This window comes from Myotis lucifugus, unplaced genomic scaffold (genome assembly GCF_000147115.1).
Source record: "Myotis lucifugus unplaced genomic scaffold, Myoluc2.0 scaffold_287, whole genome shotgun sequence".
NCBI classification, from domain to species: Eukaryota; Metazoa; Chordata; class Mammalia; order Chiroptera; family Vespertilionidae; genus Myotis; species Myotis lucifugus.
In genome coordinates, this window is record NW_005871335.1 from 223,574 (window position 1) to 246,430 (window position 22,857).

At 41.8% G+C, this 22,857-nt stretch overlaps 1 protein-coding gene across 1 annotated transcript in view; it reads left to right on the plus strand.

Annotated features, from left to right (window-relative positions):
- Positions 1–22,857, plus strand: part of CA10 (carbonic anhydrase 10) — a 360,899-nt gene that overhangs the window by 131,565 nt on the left and 206,477 nt on the right. Inside the window, exon 3 of the mRNA XM_006099862.3 lies at positions 17,070–17,212. Within this exon, the coding sequence (XP_006099924.1) occupies positions 17,070–17,212 (143 nt within the window). The remainder of the gene's footprint in view (positions 1–17,069; positions 17,213–22,857) is intronic.

The window sequence follows — 22,857 nt, forward strand, 5'->3', positions numbered from 1 at the left end:
ACACCTCCTGCATCGTCTAGTGATTGTCAAGGTCTGCTAGGTGCACCATGCCTTGAATAAAAGAGCAGAAAGTTTGGGGTCAGAAAGAGAGGATGACTTAATCGGCACTACAGAGCACCGCCACATTGTTCAAATGTGGCATACACCATTTACTCCAGCTCAGAAAGGGACCCCTGTCTCACATTAAGAATTCAGACTATAGTGTCATATTAAGTGAAGTTAAATATCTGTCTGTTTGCTGGGAGAATAATTTCCCTGAGTATAATGTACCTTTACAATTGAGTAGGAATATTTGCACAGCGTTAATTTAGTCTGCAGAGAGACCCACAGGTCCTATCTACCCCAACGAGATCATACACTCTGTTTACAAATCTCAGGGAGGTGAACCTCCATGGGACTTCATTAGCCCTCCCGTTTATCATTACAGAAATTTCAAATTGTCTTTCACCTCCACACAGGTAAAGGCGGTTCAGAAGTCTAGACAAAGTCTGTGCTTATTTTTTGCCTTGTGACGATGCATCCGAAAATCAAGATTTCGCACTATAGAAAGTGTCCAAAGGCCTCTGTGGAACAAGGTGGATTCTACATACAGAAATTTGTAAATAATTACATTCTAAAGGCCACTTAGGAAAAGATCTGTCTTATTTCATCATTATTTTTACTCTATTTTTCCGTCTGCTTATCATTCTTTTGTTTTTTCAATTAAGATATATGAATTGTTCTAACTGTGTGTGTGTATGTGTGTGTGTGTGTGCATAATGTGCATATGAAAGAGGAAGTGAGCAAGCCAAAGAGAAAGCCCCATCAGTGTGGTGGCGTTCATTCGGAGTTTGTGACTGAATTCCTCATTCATTCATAAAACAATTGATATTCCATTATCTACCACAAGCTATAAGGAATACTAGGACATAAAAAATGTACTGTCTGCCACTATTTATAAGAGCTATTATAGTATAAGAAGTGGCAGAAGGGAAACATTGGATACAACAGAATTTCAGAAGCAGAAATGGGCATTGTGGGAAATTCCCAAAGGAAGAGATACTCGAGTCCAGCCTTGGAGAATGAGTAGACTTTAGTGAGTAGTCATGTCAGGCAAAGAGCATGGTATGATGAAGAGAGGAAAGCTCCAGGACACACAAGGAATTACAGACTTCTTGTTCTGCAGAGGCCAGAGAGCATGAGGTTGAGCAGTGGGAGGTAAGCCCCAAGACAGGCAGCTGCCAGACAGTGGGTGGTCTTGAGAGCTACAGTAAATGTTTTAGTAACAATGAGAAGCCACTAAAAGTTCTTGATCCAAAAAGATACTCAAAATATCTGATCAGTAGTTAGAACTAACTAGAACTAATGCAGAGGAAGGGAAGCAGGAAAAAGTTGTAAGACCTCTTAGTGGATGATTATCTTAAACTAGCGGCCCGGTGCACGAATTTGTGCACCAGTGGGGTCCCTTGGCCTGGCCTGCGGGATTGGGTCGAAACCGGCTCTCCGACATCCCCCAAGGTGTCCCGGATTGCAAGAGGGTGCAGGCCAGGCCAAGGGACCCCATCGGTGCACAATCCGGGCTGGGGAGGGACACAGGAGTTTGGCCAGCAGGGGAGGGACTGAGGGAAGGCTTCAGGGCATGTCCAACCTGTCTTGCTCAATCCTGATTGGCCGGACCCCAGCAGCAAGCTAGCCTACAGGTTGGAACGTCTGCCCCCCTGGTGGTCAGTGCACGTCATAGCAAGCGGTTGAGTGGCCTTAGCATATCATTAGCATATTACACTTTGATTGGTTGAATGGACGACCGGACGACCAGACGACCAGACACTTAGCATATTAGGTTTTATTATATAGGATTAGACAGGTTAAAAAGATGTGTAAGAGGAATGGAAAGGGAGACACTAAACATGGGAAAGACTTTATTCCTCATTGTTTTATAAATCCTGAGTTCTTCCCCCTGCTGTCTTGAGAGTCCTTTCATCTGCAAATAACCAGAGCCCAGGGGACTTTTGTGAGCTGGTCTTGAGGTCAGTTTGGTGATATATGAATTAGCTCCTCTAATCAGATGCTTGTTCTTATTCTCTTTCATTTGTCTTGTGTGTGGGTTGTTGTTGTTTTTTGTTTGTTTGTTTTTCATTTCCTGCCTTCTTTTAGGAAAGTTTGGATAAAGTCCTGAATTTCTGATGTAGCACAAGCTTCAAGCGTTCTGCCACCCTTCCTGTGTCTGATCACAAGTATCGAGTTGTCGTTCAGACTGTGTGATTGTGACACATGTAATACCTGTCGTCAGGAGCAGGAGAGGTAGACCAAAAGGGAGTGAGAAAGGGAACCCAGACTAACTGGGAAGGGAATAGGGCAGGAAGGAGGCTTAAAAGGCAAGTGAAAAGAAGTGGAAAACCCATTTAGCTGACTTCAACATTTTGCAGAAGTCTAGCTCCACTAACTGATCCTTTGATGAGAGTCCCAGGAAATAAGCATGCTAATCCCTGTGTTAAACGGCAGCACTAATTGGTGTGGGGAAAGAATGAGCAAGCTCAGCTTCAATGGGTTTAACTCGTCCCTTCCAGAAGGCCCTCCCCAGTCTTCTGTCCACAGCCCAGAATGAGCCTGCATTTGCTTAAGCTTCACCCAGTATTACCTGACAAACTCAAATGTGTGCAGTCAGTTTCCTGTATTTTTCTTCAAAGAGACAGGAAGGCCAGCTGTGCCCCAGCAGGGACTTCACCTAATGGAGCCCCCACTCTCCACTCTCCGGGGAGCTACTGCTCTGAGCCTCAGGACCTGGGACCTTCTGACACTTAAAAAATGCAGACTCTTTGAAACATCAATCAGCAGCTGAATCCTCCTGTTATCTGTTTCCTCCTCTTTGGTTTTTCTTGAGATTGGACTGGACTCATTAGCCAATTAGGATAAAAACCAGCCAATTAACAACACCCCTATTAACTTCTCATGTCCAAGGGCAGGGATGAAAGGGAATCATTCCTGCTCAGTATATTGAGGTTTTTCGTGTGTCCTGTTTGGCAATCGCTACGTGTGCCCACAAGTTTCTCTGCTTTCTTATCTCCTGCATTTTATTCCTGGGTGTGACCACATCATCTCCATCAGCCCATAAATTTGGGAAGTGAATACTGGGAGGTTGACAGTTTTCCTTCAGGCGTGATAAGAAAATTAATCTCAGGTTAACAGAATATAATTTTTGAAGGGTTAAAGTTGACCCAAATAAGCAGTATTTTTTTTTTCCATTATGAAAGTACTACCTGCTCATTGTAGAAAGCTTGGATATGCAAACACACTTGCATTTACATTAATATTCACCTGTGATTCTGCTATCCAGAGATACCTGTTATCCACATTTTGGTTAATTTTTTTCCCCTCCAGTATGCTTGTTTTGTATATTTGAGACAATATTTTATATAAAAATTTGCTCTATAGTTAAATTTTATGACTTTATATGGCTGTACCTAATTTACTAAATCATTCTGTTGTTGCACACTTAGATGGTTTTTGGTGCTGCATTATTATGAATTACGTTCTGGTGAACAGATCATTTTTTGTTTTCAAGTGCAGTTTATAGTTTCTAAAACAATGATGAATGTGAGTTCTCTTCCGATGAGTTGGGGGTGTGGAAGGTGGGGGCTACTACAGAGACAAGCCATTGAGAGGTGTGGGCTGGTTGCTGGCAATGCCTGTCTGAGGCCACATGTGGGCCAGGACCTATGACCCAATGTCTGATGAGCAGATTTGCAACCACAGAAACAGGATAGTCTAGGTATATCCACAGATGATCAGGCCTTTGGGGCTGGTTGGTGCTCATTCTAATAGCACAGGACAGTGGATGCATCAGCCATCATGACAAGTTGCTTCTATGATGAGGAAATGGGGAAATGTCCCCCAACCACAGCAGAACTATTTCGGTCTATCATCTAAAACGACTTTTTTTCTATCTTGAGATTAGAACACTCTGGGATGTTTATCCGAGGATTTTGGTGGACAAGGAATTAGAACAAGAAGAGATAAATACACAGTTGAGGGCTATGGTAAATCCTAGTGAACTATTACCATCCTCACCAATGAACACCTTTCAGTGCCTCTCTCCTGTGGCAGGGCTGGAAGCAAAATGTGGATGTTTGTTTCTCTGTTTTATTCTTTCTAATGGACTCTTTAGTTCAGATGCTTTTCTTCTGAGGTCTGTCACTGTTCAGGTCACATTGCTCACCTTGTGAATCTCAGACACCAACCTTCTGCCAATATATGTTAATTTTATCAGCTGGTGTTCTCCATTATGATGGTCTATGAAAATCCCTGGATCCCACAATAGATTTATTTAATAAGAACTGGTTGTTGTGTATCCTTAAAGATTAAGAATCAAGGTAAGATCACATAGTGTTTAAGGGATAGAGGTTCTGGAGCCAGTCTTCCTGGCTTTGAATATTGGCCCAACTACTTACTGTGTTGCAAACTCAATCTCCCTCTGCTTCAGTTGCCTCACTTGTTAAGTGGGGATAATCGTTGTAGCCGTATGATAAGATGCTGTGAGGATTAAAGGCATTAATGCCTATATGACCCTAAAACAGGGCCTAGAATGGAATTAGCTCTTCAAAAAAGTTAATTATTCAACCACAGCATTAGGCCAACTCTTTGCATCCTACCAAGACCATTGATTCTTTAACCAGCTTTTTCTGTTTCGCTTTCTTTTCAACATTAATCTACTCTTTATTCCTCACTGCACCAATATTAACTGAGTGTCTTCTATGCTCATAGCTTATTGCTGTGCCCAGAATTAATGCTTCATCACTACACTAAGGCTCTATTCATGAATGTTTATAGTGATCAGTAATCCATCACCTCTGATTGCTTCTGGACTGGGGTTTTGCTCTCTGCTTTCCAGAAGATCAGAGAGAGATTTTAAGAGTCACTTCTTTCTGAGAGAAGAGGGTATACATGCTCATGTTGGTGACCCAGACATTTGCACAAGGGGTTTTTTATTGAACTGCCAAATTATTGATGAAATCCTGCCCACCAGTGTAGCTCAGTAGTTGAGTGTTGACCTATGAACCAGGAGGTCACAGTTCAATTTCTGGTCAAGGCACATGTCCGGTTGCAGACTCGATCCCCAGTAGGGGACATGCAGGAAGCAGCTGATCAACAATTCTCTCTCCTCATTGATGTTTTCATTTCTCTCTCCCTCTCCCTTCCTCTCTGATATCAATAACAATACTTTTAAAATTTGATTTTAAAAAATAAACTGCCAAATTGTTGATTAAATCCTGTACAGCTACATTAGGGAGTCATGAACTGCAGGTTTTGAAAACATGCTTTATGAACCTAAAAGAGTTGGAAAAGCGATGGCTTTGCTGATTTTTCTGATTTCCCGATGCATAGGCAAAGACAGAAAGCCTTATGATGAACTGGGTGCTGAGGCTCAAGCCACTTACAGAGGAAACTTATAAGAATGTATTCAGTGCTGATTTTATTTCTGAGCTGTCTCTGCTGACTCTCCGAGGCATCCAGATATTTAAAACTCAGATGCTCTTTTAATCTCTTGTCACCATGAACTGGTGTTTCCTCGGGGCACTTTGACTTCTTCTCAGCTATGACCAGGGAACCGCCAACTATAATGAGGATACTTCAGATTCTCGCTGTTTCAGACAGAAGATGTCAAACTTTAATGTCCCAAACCATTGATGTGAGAGAGTCTTCTAAGCTGGATTAGTCTCTAAAAGAAAGCTTCCCTTAGATCCGCATGAATTTCTGCTGCTGCATTGCCACAGTTCTCCTGGGGAGGCTGCCAGTTGGAGTATGATTTATTAATTACCTCACTTTTTCCTTAGGAAACAGCAATAAAGGAAAAAGGCAAACATCCATGCTCTCTAAGCAAGCATCACAGCAAAGATCTATTTCTTGTTTTTAGCACATGAACTTGAGTTGTTCTGCCAGGAGGGCAAAATGGTACTGAAATGCTGAGCCCCAGCTGACCAGGATGGTGCTGGTCATTTGTAAGCAAATTGTAATGTAAATACAAATAGTTAAGACTGTGTGACAGTTTACAAAGCACTTTTACATTCATTCATTATTGAATCTTCATACAGGGCTGTGGGGAAGCGGGAATGTCTTTAAAAGGGGAAACATGACTACCAGCATAGGTAGCATTCTTTTACGTTCTGAAGCCATTTTTACCAATGTCAGGGTCTCCTGGGGTGATACCATTTTACTTCTTTTTCCAATGTGATCATTTGATGCAACCTACTATCTACCTTTGATGATTAGCAGAAGTATCGATCAGGGCTATGCTTTTGGAAGCTCAGAGCATACCATGTTCATGGAGATAGAAATGAATGAAATGCTTCTCTGTCTCCTTACTGTTTGGCTGAAGAGATTCCTTTTTTCCCCTTCCTACTGCCCACTGCAAATCTCCTCCCTCATCTACTTTTCTTCCTTTGATTTTGATCTTGAATCATTCTTTTTCCTTTATTTCATTTGGTAATCCAACTTTGGATTTTTGCCTTGGTAAGAATGCCATTAAATCCCCACTGTGGCTGGTGTTCATGCTTTACAACCTAGATAAATAAGATCGTGTCCCTGAGACCAGGGCTTATCTCTTTATTTGGGCAGAGTCATCAGGCATCAAATAAACATCCTGAGTAAATGCCTATTACTGGGCCTGTCAGAAAGTAGATGTTCAATAAAATGACAGTCCTCCCCACTCTTCATCCTTTGTCTCTTCCTCCAATAGTGTATATATGGTCTTGACTAGATTTCAACAACATTGCCTATAAATTTACTATCTACTGAGCATTGTGCTTAACAATGATGATATAGAGACAGCAGTCTGTTTTCACAAAATGCCCATCATAGCTGGGCAGACAGGAATATACAAAATATCAACAAGATGTGAGTATTCGAATAGAGGAGTGCCCAAGTTGCACGGGGATGGAGCATGTGACTCCATCAGGAAGAGTGGAGAGTAGAGGGAATAGCAGATGAGTAAAGCTTCTTAGAGTGGTCTCTTGACCTGCATCCTGAAAGATGAGGATGTGCTCTCTGCAGGGGCAGTTGGGAATGGCACTGTGGGCAGTGGAACCATGGCAGGGAAGGCATGTTAGTGTAACTGTAAGGAACTTGATAGGGCTGGGCTCACGTGTGGGTGCTGGATGGTGAGGAGTATCAAAATATCACCAAGTCCATTTCACTGCTGATGTCTTTTCAGATACAAATGCTTTTCTTTAAAAGCCCCTTAGATTCAATCTTGGTCAATCACTTTATGAATCATTTTTTTATAGGCCTAAGCCTTGTAATCCTGTTCTGTGTTATGTTCAAATTCTTGATCTTGAGGTGCTCGCTTCTACTTAGGAAATTATGTAATGCATTTGCAAAGCACTGAACAAGGTGCCCATGCATAATTAAGTATGAAATGGTCTGTCTTCTAACCAGTTTCTCTAGAAATAGTAGAGGATAACTTAATGGAGAGACTGGAATTTTAAGTTAGAAATTATCGGATGTGTAGGGTTTGACTAGGGAATGGTCAAGAGAAAACCAGAAAATGTGAAATCTAAAAATTCACACTCGGAGAACCAAAGCGTAGAAAGGTGGTTGCCATGTGCCGGAGAGTGGGGAAATGAGGTCACATCAGTCAAAGGGTCCACTTGCAGTAAGTTCTGGGGATCCAATGTACAGCATGGTGATTATAGTTAATAATACTCTGTTTTATCTTGAAATTTGCTAAGAAATTAGATCTTAAGTGTTCCCACCACAAAACAAAAAGTTAATTAAGTAGATGTGTTAATTAATGATAATTAATGGTTGTGGTAATGTATGTTAAATCATCACATTGTACACCTTTAAAAATCTTGTTGTACAGCATAAATATATAAAAATTTTATTTGTCAGTCATACCTCAATGAATCTAGGGGGGAAAGAAGCATAGGAGTATGCATGAATACACTGTGTTGTTGAAGGTATGAAAATAAAACAGAAAGATGTACATTCATCCCACAAGTTGTGTTGAAAGACAGTAACGGGGGGAAACAGATTATGCTCTCTCTCATCCATCTATCCATGTATCCATTTAACTATTGGATAAATAGTTGTTAAGTGCCTACTCTGTACCACACAGGAATGGGAACTGGGGATATAATGGTGACATCAAATCAGAACTCTAGGGCTACAAAGGCCTAGAGTAACCTAATCCTGACCCTTGCTGTGCACTGAATTCTGTTGTGGACCACGGATCCAACCCAACTTCCAGCCCTTACTCATCCTTGTCTGCCAAGCTCTCATGTCATTCATGATATGGACCTGACCCTGGAGCCGGGGAACTTATCTAAGGAACTGTTGCAGAAATGAAAGTGTGTAGAAGTGGGAACCTGGACTCGGCTAATGGCAACTACGCTGGACAGGAGTATTTCTTAGCAAAGAACTCACCCAGATTTGATTGTTGATGAGATGTGGGGGATGAAAGAGATCGACAGTTAGTGAGATGCCTGTATGTTTTCTCACCTGCTAATAGGAAGCGTGTTGATGCAAAACTCAAATAGGAAAGTTAGGAGAAGTTGAATGTCATGGTGAAGTCACCATATTACATAGAAGCTAAATTTAGCATCTCCATAGGCTATGCACCGCAGAGTTATTGGACAATCCATCCTCACACAAAATCGGGAAGAGACTAAACAGATCGTGTTTTTGTTCTCTGTTTAGTGACTGATTCTGTTGTGTTTGGGCCCCAAGACTCAGTGATCAGAGGAAGATTATTTCTCCTAATGTGTCATGAAGATAACCGAGGCCTGTTATTTTGGCAAATGATAAAGAAAATGCCCTAAATATCTGTCAAACTCAAGACAGACTGGAACAGCTGGAGCTTTCTGTAGGATTATACAAATGTGAACACAGTGAGAAGTTGCAAAAGGCTGAGATACCCACCACTGGGATGGGCTGTGAGGCCAGTGCTCAGTTTATCTCCACACGCATCTGGGGAACAGAGCTTTCATCATTTGCCTACTTTTAACATTTGTAGAAGGGGATAATTTTGTGCGCACAAAGGTGGTGAGAGTTAGGGGAAGAGAGAGAGAGTATTTACATATTCAAATAGATAAAGGACAGTGTATTTAAAGATATGCAGGGGTTTTGCAGGATTTTAAAATGCTTCACCAGGTGTTTGAATTTGTAGGAAACTGTTGCCTGGTACTGTGTGGTGAATTTTTCAAAATTCCCGGAGGCTAAAGCAGATCACCTAGTTTCAGTGACTAAATGCTCTTCACTGAGTGTTCGGTTCTCATGCCCCAGCTGGTTCCATCACTACTGATATGTGCTTCTAGAAACCAAGTGGATGCAGCTTTTGTATCAAATTCAGGCCGATGCTGTGGTTAACCAGAGGCATCAGCCTGGTCATTTTTTTTAAAAGTTGGGTAGGTGGAAGTAATGAATGGGCTGGTTTATTGACATACGTTGAGACAATGCCCCCCCCCCAAATACAATGGGATAATGCTTACTGGTAACACCACTGTTGGGCTAAATCTGAAACCTAAAGCACACACAGGGTGTAATGCCTACGTAATCCAGACTGTTTCATGGCTTCCTGTGTTCACCAAAAAACGAGTCATCCTGATTCACTGGCAAACGAATTCTGAGAAAGCAAAATATCGAGGAGAAAGTCATGTTGGCAGCTTAGTTCAGCTTAGATCTGTTGCTGGATATGAGAATGGATGAGCAGGATGAGGATGGGAGCCAGACCCGGGTTCAAGTCAGCAGCCCAGTTATGTACATTTTAAATGTCCTTGGGCAGTTACTCAACATTCTGAGTCTCAGTTCCACCTCTGTACAATGGGACAAATAATGTCCATCTTTGAGGACTACAGTTATGAATAATTTCCGGTCTACCTCCGGTGGCATAATCCATGACTCGTCAGTAAATGGAACTGGCTGTGATAGTTGTTGCTGGTTTTGTCCTTTTAGTTTTTACTGTTACTTAGTTGGACACAGGTATCCAGCGAAGTGTATCTTCTTATGATCTTGATTTCACAAAGGAGACTGAAGCTCAAGAGAATATGTGTTAGGCTCAAGTCAGTGTACCAGGATAGAAAGGAAGTATTACACAGGCGTTAAGATCAAAGATCTGGGCTAGACAGTCTGAGTCTTGAATCCTGATTTTACCACTTATAAGTTGTTGTTTTTTTTGGTCATTTGTTTAAATATTGGGCTCACTCCCTCCACTCATTCAGACATTGAGTCATGAACCAAGAAATAATTGCACGTGGCTCATTAAAAGTATGAAATTAAGTGGTCAATCCAATGACCTAGACTGCTCCCTGCTCTGAATCCAGGTTGTGTGGGCATCTGAAAGCTGCTCTCCTCCCCTCCTGCCTGGATCATTCACCCTTTTCCTCTCTGGAATGCGACAGTGGTGGAACCACAGTACGGTGGCCACACCATTCCCCAGGGTCCCCTCACTCAACTCCCTCTGCAGCATTCATTGAATACTTATTCTAGAAATGACATTATAAACATGTTCTCACTTAATCTTCCCAACAACTCTGTGAAGTAACCATCATCCCCATTTTACAAATGGAGAAAATAAGGCTATGGAAGTTTAGCCACCCACTCAAGGGGCAAACAGGATAGCTCAGGGTCTTTCTCTTATACAAGAATCACTCTCCAAGTTGGAGATGCCAGAATATCCAGTGGCTTAAACTCTCCCTGTATAACAGTTATTCAAATCCCAGTGGTGACTGGTCTCGGTTGCTAGGAACTGCTTGTCTCTCCATGTTGGGGAGGACTTGATAGCCCTTTAACTGGTTATAAAACTTTCACAGCTTGCAATCTGTGGTCATGCTTTCAGGATGAACTCGAATGTCTCCTCTACTAGGAAGACTTACCATAGCACTTAAGAAGAGGATTGAGTCAGTTTACTCCCCTCTCTACATTTAAGCTTTAAGATGCATACACCTTAATTATAACATTTATAATGTTTTGTTATAACTATTTGTTAGCTTGCCCATCTTCCCAATATATGGAGAGTTCTAAAGAGTGGGGCCATTTTATATGGTTTATTTGAGATATTCTTTTAATTTTTTAGAGAAATGTACAAATGAATGGTGATGTGTTAAATAGGATATCTGTAACCCCTTAAATGTCCAAATGAGAGGGGGGGAGCCTAGTTAGCAATGGAAGTAGAATCCAGCAGCAAAAGGAGTTACGCTGAGCCACGTCCCCCTGTGAAATAAATCTGAAATTATCCAGGGACCAACACCTGCAGCCGTGGGTATTTTAAACATGGTCATTAACAATGGCTCAAAGTGGGGATTTATTACAGTTGAGAAAAAGGAAGGAGACAGTAAATCAGCATTGGTGAGGAAAAGAGCAAGGGAAAGATATGAGTTCTTATTTAAAATATATTCATATGCTTTATAACCCTAAAGTAGAGATTGCTGTATTGAAGTGGAAGGCTTCATTTGTAGGACTAAATTCACTGAAGATGTGTTTTATGCCAGTATTCATTTCCCAACTTTCATTTGCTTTCCTTTGGCCAGAAGTTAGGGAGTTAGTTTATTGCTTGAAAGCAAGAATAGATTGCCTTAGCTGTGTCTTCACGAAAATATTCTTTGCTTCAAATGATGACTTACAAAGCCCTAGTTGGATCCTAGGAAAAAATGCTATTTTATTGGCACACATGTTGAAGAGAATAGTTTTTAAAACATTCAATTAGTTCTGCCTTTGAGATAGAATTTAAACAAACCCAAAGCAATAGGATTAAATTCATGTAAAAATCTAACTGTTGCTCGGGAACCAATTCTTTTCCCACTCAAACTACTCCAAGGATAATCACACTGACTCTTGGCTGTATTCCAGCCAAAGCAGATACATGCTTTTAATTCATAAATCAGACCATGGTACTTCCTTGCCTAAAACTCTCAGTCCTTTCTAGCACATTAGAGTACAATGCAAACCGCTTACTGTGGTCAGCCGAGCCCTGAACATCTGTCCTTGGTTTACCTGGCCAACCTCATCTCATCTCACTTTCCTTCCCATCTGATTCATCACGTTCACGTTAACTGGCTTCTTCTCAGTTCCTTGGAACATATTAAGCTCTTCTCTGCCAAGAACTGCTCCTCAGTTCTGCCTTGGACATCTCTTCCCCTGCCACTATTCAGGAGAAACTCCTCCCAGTCCTTCCAGGGTGTACCAGATGTCACTTCCAGACAAATTATCCTCAACCATTCTTCCTGGGTTATGTCCCCATCCATGCTTTATTCTGTAATTCATTACCATCTTAATTGTATCTATAGCATGCTTACCGAAAAGTCCTAATTACATAGATATACATCTGTAAACTTGGAGATAAACAGTATCTCCCATATTCCCCACTAGACTGCAAGATCCAGGAGAGCAGGAACCATATGTGCTTCATTCATTACTGACTATCCAGAACTGATGCCAGCGTCTGGTGCATAGTAGGTCCTCAGTAAATATTTGCCAAAGTGAATTGTCAGTGTCAAGCCAAATGCCTGGCCCGTCATAGGCTGTCAGTAAACACTTTTTCATTGAGTTTATTTTGTTCCCATAGAATTTAGCAAATTCACATAAGCTGCATAAATTGGTTCCAAGTGCTGAACTCCCTGTCCACAACAGCGTGGTCTCTGCAAAGTTTGCTGAGATGACAAATGACAATTCAGGACAAATGAATAAGGAGGATGCCTAAAGGCCTACACTGACTTTGGAGCATCTTCTCAGGGTGAAAATATCATCGAGGCAAATTTTAACTCTCAGTATCAGACTTCATTCTTCTGGTCCCTTGCTCTCCTGACCTATTTCTTGTTTTGGTGAGAACTTCTTTTGTCTTTGGGGGTAACCACGATGTGTTAATAAAACTGAGCTCCTGCCGTAACCGGTTTGGCTCAGTGGATAGAGCGTCAGCCTGTGGACTGAGGGGTCCCAGGTTGTGGTCGATTCTGGTTGTGGGCACATCCCCAGTAGGGGGTGTGCAGGAGGCAGTTGATCGATGTTTCTCACTCATCGATGTTTCTAGCTCTCTATCCCTCTCCCTTCCTCTCTGTAAAAAAATCAATAAAATATATTTTAAAAAACTGAGCTCCTTTGTTTGGTTTTAAACAAGCAGCTGATAGGTTTTGCTTTGGGTTTTCCAAGGCTCCTGTTTTAAGCAGCTGAAATCACAGTCACTGCGCCGCTTTCATAGTTCACTGGACCCAGCGCCAACAGACCATGTGGGATTTAGATTGACAACACGGTCGTGGGGAAATGTTTTGGCATGAGAATGCATAGCTGTGATTCAGCCATTAAGTCCCATTGTTTAGGTTCAGTGAAAATTAATTTGCAAAAACATCCAGGTCTGTTGTATGTTCTGGTTTATATGTAAATTAGGAGATTGTGTGAAAAGGATGCCAGGGATGAACCCTTTCAAACATTTTCAAACCAGGTGCCCACTAATTAGAGTGATTCTCACTCAATTTTACTTTACATTTACATTTTTTTTTGCTCAACAGTAAGCTGTATCAGTCAAGATAGAAACAGACACAGCATTAGCTGATAAGCTGCAATATCATGTTGCTTTAAAAAATGACAAGGTTTAAAATTTTGATTTATTGGGACAGTCATGGAAACTAAGAGAAAATTAATTCAACACTCATTGTCTAAAGGTGGAAATAGAAGCAGTGCCATAGCATTCTGTAAATGGCACATTCGGTCCCAGAGAAGACGTGGGGTGTTTATGTGGAGGAGAAATAAGTATCAGAACCCTGGGATAACCAGGAGTTCTGCACAAATCCAAAGGGTGTGTTTCTTTTTTTTAAAAAAAAAATTAATTGATTTGAGAGAGAAAGAGAGAAAAAAGAAGGGAGAAAGAAACACTCAGAGAGAGGAAGACATTGATTTATCGTTCCACTCATTTATGCATTTATTGGTTGATTCTTGTATGTGCCCTGACTGAGGACTCGATCCTCTGCCTTGATGGCCTCAAATTCATGTATTCATTTAGATCAGATGATCTCTGAGGTGGCATCTATTTCTGAAAAACTATTAACTTATGGCATATTTAAAACCAGCAATCCAATGGAAAATGAACTTAGATAACTCCTTCAGGAATGGAATAATAAGGACACAGCTGAGCAGGGGCGAGTGTTTCTCAGTTGTTCCTGAATTGGCCGAACAGGTGTTTAGAACGAGAGACACAGGCCTTGCTAGTGGAGTGGGGATATAAAACCTGGAATCTGCTTGTCACAGGGTCATGCCCAATAAAAGCCCAGGCAGATGTTCACATAAAGTTTTTGCGGTTTGTGTTTTCATGGGGGTGCTTTGGGGGTGTGAAGTTTATTAGGGAGGCACAGCACATTGCCATGTAACAGTCTCGCAATCCGTTTATAGGGTTGGGATTATTTTTGCTAATGATTTTCATGGGTGTAGATGAAAGGCAATGTGCACCCAGCTGTAACTTCGTTTATCATGCAGCTGCCTTCCAGGGAAGGCCCCGCAGACATCATAGATGGCCTGCTTGCCAAAGAGAGTATTGTCTCGCAGGCTTTTAAAGATAAAGGGGTTGTGTTAGTTTCCTATTCTGGCTATATCAACTTAGTGGCTTAACACAACACATATTTCTCCTCTTACAACTTAGAGGTGAGACATGAGAAATGTGCCTTAATGGGGTTAAAATCCGTGTCAGCCGGCCAGGATCCTTCTGGAAGCTCTAGGAGGAGAATTAGTTGCTTTGCCCCTTGCAGGTTCTAGAGGCCACCTGCATTCCTTGCCTCGTGTTCCCTTCATCCATCTTCAAACCCAGCATCTTCTGTCCTCCTCTTTACCCTTAAATATTTTCTATCGATTTCCAACCTCCTTCACTGTCCTTAAAAAGAAGACCCTTGTGATGATATTGGACTGACCCAAATAATCCAGAATAATCTACTCATCTCAAGACCCCTAATGTAATCATTTCTGCAAAGTACCTTTTACTACTAAGGTAACCTTCACAGGTTCTGGGGTTAGGAAGTGGGCAACTTTGAAGGGGGACTGTTGTTCAGGTGACCTCAGGGGCTGTAGAGAGCCATGACTTACCTAAAGTCATGACTTATCCAAGGCCTAAGAGACCCATGACTCAGCTAAAGTCACACAGCCCATTTGTGGCAGTGCCATGACTGGATTCATCCCCTGGCATCCTCACATTTGTCATCTTTATAAGCATCCCTGACCATCAGGGATCGAAGCATGCCCTGATGGATGCTTTATTTTCATAATAAACTTGAAATTATTGAGGAATACGTGTATATGTGTAGAATTAAGTCAATGATTTTAACAGAGCAGCTTTGAGAAGACAGACCTTTATTTTCTGGAATAAAATTTTAATGCGGAAATTTTCTTAATTTTTATAAATTTTTCCAGGGTATGGTACCTTCTAAAGATGTTATGTGACTTCTTAAGATGTTAAGTGACTTGCAGTGATAACAGAGCGTAAGCAATGATGAGAAATGAGAATGCCAAGGAAACACGTGTGTGTTCTCTCTGCTCTTCCTTCCACTCCTTGTTCTTTCTCCCTCTGGAACTCTGGCCACTGCTGCCATTTTGAAAATCAGTTGTGACTGAAAATCCAATTCAAGATCTTTACACTAAAGGGGATGAAGCCACCAGAAGCTTATCGGAATGGGTTGAACCAAGTTAGGTGTTTGCCATATTTCACAATGAAGCCCAAAGTTTGGCATAGAAACATTCTCCTAAGAATCCAGGGGATTGGTTTTGAATTTTTCTCCCCCTTCTTCCCAACAGTTGCTTGCAACAACTAAAAGGGTCATAGAATTTTGGATTTAGATGAGATTCTTTTCGTGAATTATGGGTCTCTTATATAGTATCTTTAGCAAGTGTTTGCCAGCTTCCTCTCTTGCCTTAGTTTTCTCCATCCATGACATGGGCAGGAAAGATAGCTGCTGTAAATGAAAAGCCGTATTCCATTTGAGTTCCTGAGAGGGACAGGTACCTTTGAGAGGCTTGTGATTTGACTGTTGGGCTCATCTTCTGGAGGAATCACTTCCTGGCTCCATTTCCACAGCTGTAGGGTTTGGTGCCCCTCCTATAGAGTCTCATTAAACACTCCACTTAGCATCACACCCTCCCCACAGTGTGGGCATTGTTCTTAGCTGTATCTGCCCTCCTCACAATTTGGCATAACCCAGGGCTGGGCACACGATGCGAATTCACTATACTGCTGACGGATGCTGTGGATGGTTGAGTGAATGATAGTTATATAATCTCGGGGACATATAGAGAACATATGGATCCAGGGCCACAATGGAGATCCTGAGAGGGGCTGGAAAAGTCTGTGGATATAGTCTTTGATGTTCACTGACATAAAATTAGTAGGTTGGCTTAGCCCTGCTCTGTTTAACTTTCTTAAACAAAATAAAGTAGGGCTGGAAGTTGCCATTGAAGTTTATTTTAATAGATGTTTTAATGTGACACGGAAGACGAGTAGACATTTTCCCTTTGGAGATTAGCACTCAGCACTCAGTGTCATTATTTTCTGCCTATCCAAGGAACCAGCTCGTCAGCTGCTGATGCATTAGGTTAATGGCACAGCGCGGGACTAAACAAAGTCAAGTTGCCAAGCTCCTGTCTGGCATTGACTGAGGGTCATAAAAAGCATTCATTCCCTCAGTTGGATCTTGACAACTCCGAGAATATCACCTTGTATATATCAAATGCCGTGTTCTGCTATATAGGATAAAGTCGATGCTCACATTATTCCTGCCAACAGGGAAAGCAGAGCATCAACTTGGGAATTGCTAAATATTTGATGAGCCTCAGAGATGTTGCAAGTGTGATGTGGTTGGACTATGCCACCTTCCTCCTGAGGCATTAATGCCAACTGTACTTCCAAAGAGGCCATAGGATGAATGGATCTGCAATAAGGAAATCTGACCTTAAAGATCATGAAGGTAGGACTTAGAGAAATTGACTAAAATTCAGAAAAATACCGTAGCAACACCCAAGGACCTCTGTGGCTGACTCTTTGATTTTACCACTTTAGTACCATAGCTCTTTCTACGTTGTTTCCCCAGCCCTCCACCCAGTCTGATGCTACAATTTCTTTTTGTTTCCAGTTCCTTCTTTCTGGGGATTGGTGAACTCAGCTTGGAACCTTTGCTCCGTGGGGAAACGGCAGTCGCCAGTCAACATAGAGACCAGCCACATGATCTTCGACCCCTTTCTGACACCGCTTCGCATCAATACCGGGGGCAGGAAGGTAAGCAGCCATGTTGCTTCCATGGTGACGTTGAGGAGGGGTATGGGGTGATGCTGATTCTGAAAGCCAGCCCTCCAAGGCTGGATCTCTGTGATGAGTTTGTCTTCTCACCTAGACCTCAGGCCTACTGCCAGCACATCTAATTATGTCTAAACTGTGTGTTTTTCTCCCTAGCTAGTGAAGCCCTCATGTTTCTAATTACCTTGTAACCTCTGGAGGTTGCCTGAGGTTCTAGCCCTTGGTACCCCATGAAGGTCAGAACACAGAGTTGCCTCCTCTGTATATCATGCTGGGAAAATCCTTTTTCCCAGAAACCTCTTTACTGGAGCTTCTTTTAACCTGAACAAGGTGAAAATAAAATTTTTCACAAGAGTAAAATCAGACGTTTATCATTTTAAAAGGAAAAAAACAAACCAAAAATCACCCTAGATGATTTATAAGAAAATCAATAATTCATCTTCCTCGAAGCATCTTGCTGGCTAAGAATCCTAGCTCCTGCACAGAAATGCTGAGCTGTGCTGTATGCGTCTCACTCCGGCATCCCTCTCCTTCTCCCTCCTCCCCCTATGAATGGCTCCTCCTTAACTTGTGAAAGGGCATGTAGTTATGCCCATGGGGTCTTCTTAGTGCTGGAATCTAGCATTCTTCTTGCTGATGCATTTCTACTCGGCAACCTTTTACTGTTGAGTAGATTGTTGAAGGTGGAAACACACATCCATAGAGAAAATTGTGTTTGAAGGTCATTTAGCTGTTGGGAAGTCAAGAGGAATGGGAGATCATTTGTGAGCAAGACATTGATTGGGCTTACAATTATGGACACCTTTTGTTACTGCGGGCGGCTGGTTCTCCAGGGCTTGGGCTCCTAGGGCTCTACTCTTCTCCATTTATGCAGTGTATGCACCTTACTTACCACAGACTTTGTAAGTAATTTTTTCCCTTATGATATTGGAATTTTTTTTCTAATGCATAACTGTCACTAAAAAAAAAAAAAGAAACACTAATGACTAATCAAAGTGTTGTTAGTATCCTTGACTTCGGTCACAAGGCAAGTTATAACAGACCTTGCATGTGGCTAAGACTATTTAGCCATATAGTATTTGTGTGCTGTTTAAATAAAACTTGGGAAGCATTTCTGTAGCAGGCTTCTATGCAGTTGGCATAGTTTATTGCTCTGGTTTCATAGAAAACTAACCTAGCCTAATTGTTGTTCCATGTTCAGTTTTATTTTTACAAACCCCGAAAGGAACTTGTTGTGGGTTCTATGTACTTCTCTCTCTAAAAAGGGGACTCATTCCAGTCAAGTCATGAGGATGGATAAGGTCACTGACCAGTGTTTAAGAAGGACAAGTTGTCCTGTTAACTAAATCCTCAATTATCTTTCTTTCTTAGAGAGGGTGATGGAGGGAATAGCTGTATTCTAGGCAAAGGGAAAAGCCCAAAGTAGAATGAGGGTTGGTAACTGATGTCCAGAAATTATCTGAAAGATGACCAGAAAGGTGGAAGGACAGAGACCAGAGAGGAGCTAGTGGGGACTTGTGGATGGAGGGGGAAGGCAGAGGCCAGATCCTGAGGCTATGCTAAGGACCTGGGTCTTTTTCCTAAGTGTTATGGCAAGCATTTAAAGTGTTTTTGCATAAAGGGTACATTGAGGGTGGGATGGAAAGATGGAAAGCTCACACAAATAATGGGAATATAATTTTCACTTTTCAATAGACCATCTTAGAGGGAAATGTTGTGAAAGGGAGGGGGGACCTCATTTCAAGACAACTTTCCCCTAAAATTCATTGGGAAAGAAGGGACTGAGAGAGAGCCTGGTGGTAAAAATTACTCTTAGGGCTTTTTTTGGTGTGTTTTGTTGTTGTTGTTGTTGACAAGTGATTTTTAAAAAATTCTCGATTCCGAAAAGCGTACCTGATCCAAGTCAATTTTCAAATGCATTGGAGTTTGGAATTTTGGAAACATTTACTTTTGACGATGTAAATATTTATATCTGGCACGATTTGTGTTGTCAGCTGTTTGAAGAGCTGAGAACTGTCTGATGGGTCCCTTTGCATTTGTGAAAGGTGGAAAAAACACACACAGAAGGTAAGGAGGAGGAAAAAGCTGGTAAATGAAATGCCTAAACCCAATAGACAATAGCGAAAACGTGCTGGCGAGCCGTCTAAAAGGTGGTTTTTAATGAGTTGAAGATTTATTTGGGAAGTGAGAATTCAAAGCCCTGTTCTGAATTTCATTTTGCCGTGAAGAAATGTGTATCCGACTCAAAAGGCTTAAAAACCTTGCGCATTTTGGAGTCTGCGATCAGGTGGGTATCAGCATGTTAAATGCATCCCAGTCATTGTGTTTTACGTCGCATCTTTATGCGTGAGCATTATTCCTGCCCGTGTTTAAATGTTGCTTACTTACAGACCCATGAAGCCGCTCCGCCACGGTCCGTGCCCTGGATTACTGAGTTTGTTTTAACGTGTTTGGCCTGGCATAGGCTCGGGTGATGAGCTGAGGGCTTTTCTTAGCATGAGGGAGGGGCGAAATTCAACCTGAACACAAGAATACAAAGAGTAATAATAGTCACTTGAGCATCAAAACAGGTGTGCCTTGGGTATAATAGAGAATATTCATTTCACTTGAGCAGTGAGATTTCGTTTACCTTATATCCAATGGTAGGTTTTAAGCTTGTGTTTGTATTTTCATCAAGGAAAGTATTTTTTATCCAGTTCCTACCTGATACATAGAACTTTTATAGATAAAATCTTAAGTTCCTTGTTTATATTTCTTTTAAGATCTGGAACTTGGCCTATAGTCTTACGTGCTTTCTTTCCCTCTGTCTTTGCTTAAGAGCTCCTCAAAATAAATGTGCTTTTATATTTTTATTTTATATCCCTGGAGTTATCTATGATCATGCTGGTTGATTTGAGTTGAACCAAGGTTACTCTTGATTACAAGAAAAGGGTTTTGTAGAATTAGTCGAAGTGGCGTTGGCTTAAGTGGGAAAAATATAGGAAAGCCCCATGGTGAGAAAAGTAAGTTCACTGTCAACAGAATCTGCCACTAGAAACCAGGATCCTACACTAGAAACTTTTCCTAAAGCGTGGCTGAAATACTAAGTTGGAAAAAATAAGACCTGTGAATTGGTTTGTGGCTTAAAATTTTACCACTTCTCTATTGTTAAGTTTTCCCATGAACCTGACATCAGAATTTAGTTGACCAAGATAAATCTTTGCAATTCCTAAGTATGTTCTGAAACCTTTTCCGAGTGAGGTTTTATGTTATATTAGGGGAGAAAGCATAGAGACACAAAACTAAATGGCAACAATCCATTTAAATAACTGTTTGAAAGAAGAGTAGAATAGATACTAAGGAAGCAGTGAAATGATTAATTAGAAGATGGATCAATCTGGCATTAATTTTAATGGGGTAAGAAGTTGGGTTGGTTGAACCAGGCTTTACAGAGGTGCTAGAATAGGGGCTACCAAGGAAAAGTAGGTAGAATGAAATTATGTTGGCAGGAGGGCCTTTAAATGTTAGATGTTCTGGCTCTACCTGTGTGTGATGAAAGCAAATAGTAGAGATAGCATTTTTGCCATCTAAATATGTAGCTGTGGTGCTGGTTTTTCTTGGGTAACCGATATGAAATGTTCACAGATATGTATTCTTACCCATTTGGAACTCATTAGGGTCCATTTACACTTAAGCTTTGGGATGGAAATGGTCCATAAAACTTCATGTGTATTTGTGGGACAGAGTAGATCATCAAGAGCCTTTCGGGGTCTGCTGCTCTCCAAGCCCAGGTTTAGAACCTGAGATGGAAAGTCTTGTGCAGATGACTTGCTGAGGAAGTGTGGCCAAAGGTAGGCCTCAAAGTAATGGGGGAAGCAGGCCAGGGGTGCTGTGCAGCAACGATATGGGTTCAAGCAGGGTCCACCTGGAGCCTGACGCCACAGGGATATACCCTCCCTGGCATTCCCAGGCAAGGCACCTCTTATGCTTTGGGATCCTGGAGAAGTCCCTCACACTGGCTTTCAAGAGCCCATTTATGAATCTCTTCCCGAAACTCTGCATTTATTAGGTTGGTAACTTGAAGGTAGGAGTGTTTACACCAGTGAAATCTGTCCATTAGGGCTTTTTTTTTCCCCCCTGCAAAGTTGGTGGATAAGCATTTACCACCACAGTTCTTACAGGCCAAGGGCAGTTCCCACGAGGAGGGTGAGTTGATTGTAGCCAACGCTCCTAGCAGCTGGGAGGCCCGTGGTCCACTAGCCCAGAAGAGGGAGTCCAGGTGGAACCCTCGACAGACCTATTACACCTGGTGTTGAAAAGGAAGTTTCACAAATATTCATATGGACCATGGTTTGGTCTCCTGAGGTGTCATTGGGACTGAACTGACTGTGCCCTATATTCTGCCCTCCGCAAGCCCAGTTTCCACTAACTGGGGAGGGGGGGGAGCACAGAAGTGATTATATGGGACTCAGACTTGCTTTACCATCACCCGAATTCCCCTTAATACATCTCCTTTACATGCTTGCCTCTTGTAAGCCTGAGTTCCTCCTAATCACATATTTGCAAAGGCAAGGTTGGTGGATGGGTACAGAGTATGCCTTGATAGTCACAAATTTTCAACTTCTCCAGTTTAAGTCACCACTAGCCCAGAACCAGGGATGCCCTTGTCCCTTTTCCACCTCCAGCCCCTCCAGCAGCCTCTTGTCAATGATACTGTTTCCAGCAGCACAGCCTACAACACTGTAAACACATACTATCAACATGTTTGAGAATCTGAAGGGAGAAGATAGGGAGGAGCTTTTAGGCTTTTCCAAGTAAGTGATCCTTCTTCAACCCATTGCCTTTTAATGATGCTCTTTGCAGTTTCTGGATCCAAAAGGTAAGAATCAGGGGAGAAAAAAAAATCTAAATAGGAATGAGGAAATAGCCTGTGCCAGGCAGTCTTGAGTCCATGCTATTCAATCAATTCCAAGTATTACTAGCATTTTTCTCAAGAGTATAATATACGGCAACTGCCAAGCTTTCCTTTTGCGATTACAAAAAGGACAGATACTGGAGTGAGCCATATTTCAGCTCTGCAGGGATATAAAAAATGAACTGCCGAAAACGGCCCAGGAGGAATGAATAGCAATAAGACATCAATGTCATCTGTATACTGATTTGTGATGAATTTCCAAAAGGCTTAATGGTATGATGCTGTGATATATAAGGGCTTCCTGAAAGTTAATAACTGTAAGTTACCCACTTGGAAGAATGTAATGGGAAGAAGTAAGTGATCACGTATAATAGATAAATAAGGAACTTCACTAATACTGGATAGTCAACGGTTCTGTGTGTCCCAGATCGCTACACACTGTGATTAGAAATAGAAAATTAAAAGGATTGCGAAGACACAAGAAGGTCAAATGTTACACCAACACCCATAATGACACGTTTGGTAAGGCCTTTAATTTGCCTTTTCATAGACTGGGACCCATATAACCGAAGAGAAAGTGTATACATTTATCAGCTTTCAGAGGTGAATTAACAATACCCAGAGTCCCTTGATGCCGATTCAAGTGGGAGCAACGAAATCTATTTGGATGGACATATTGTCTTTGCCAGTTACCATGGGTCTAGCACACCCCCCGCCCCCCACGGACCTCGCG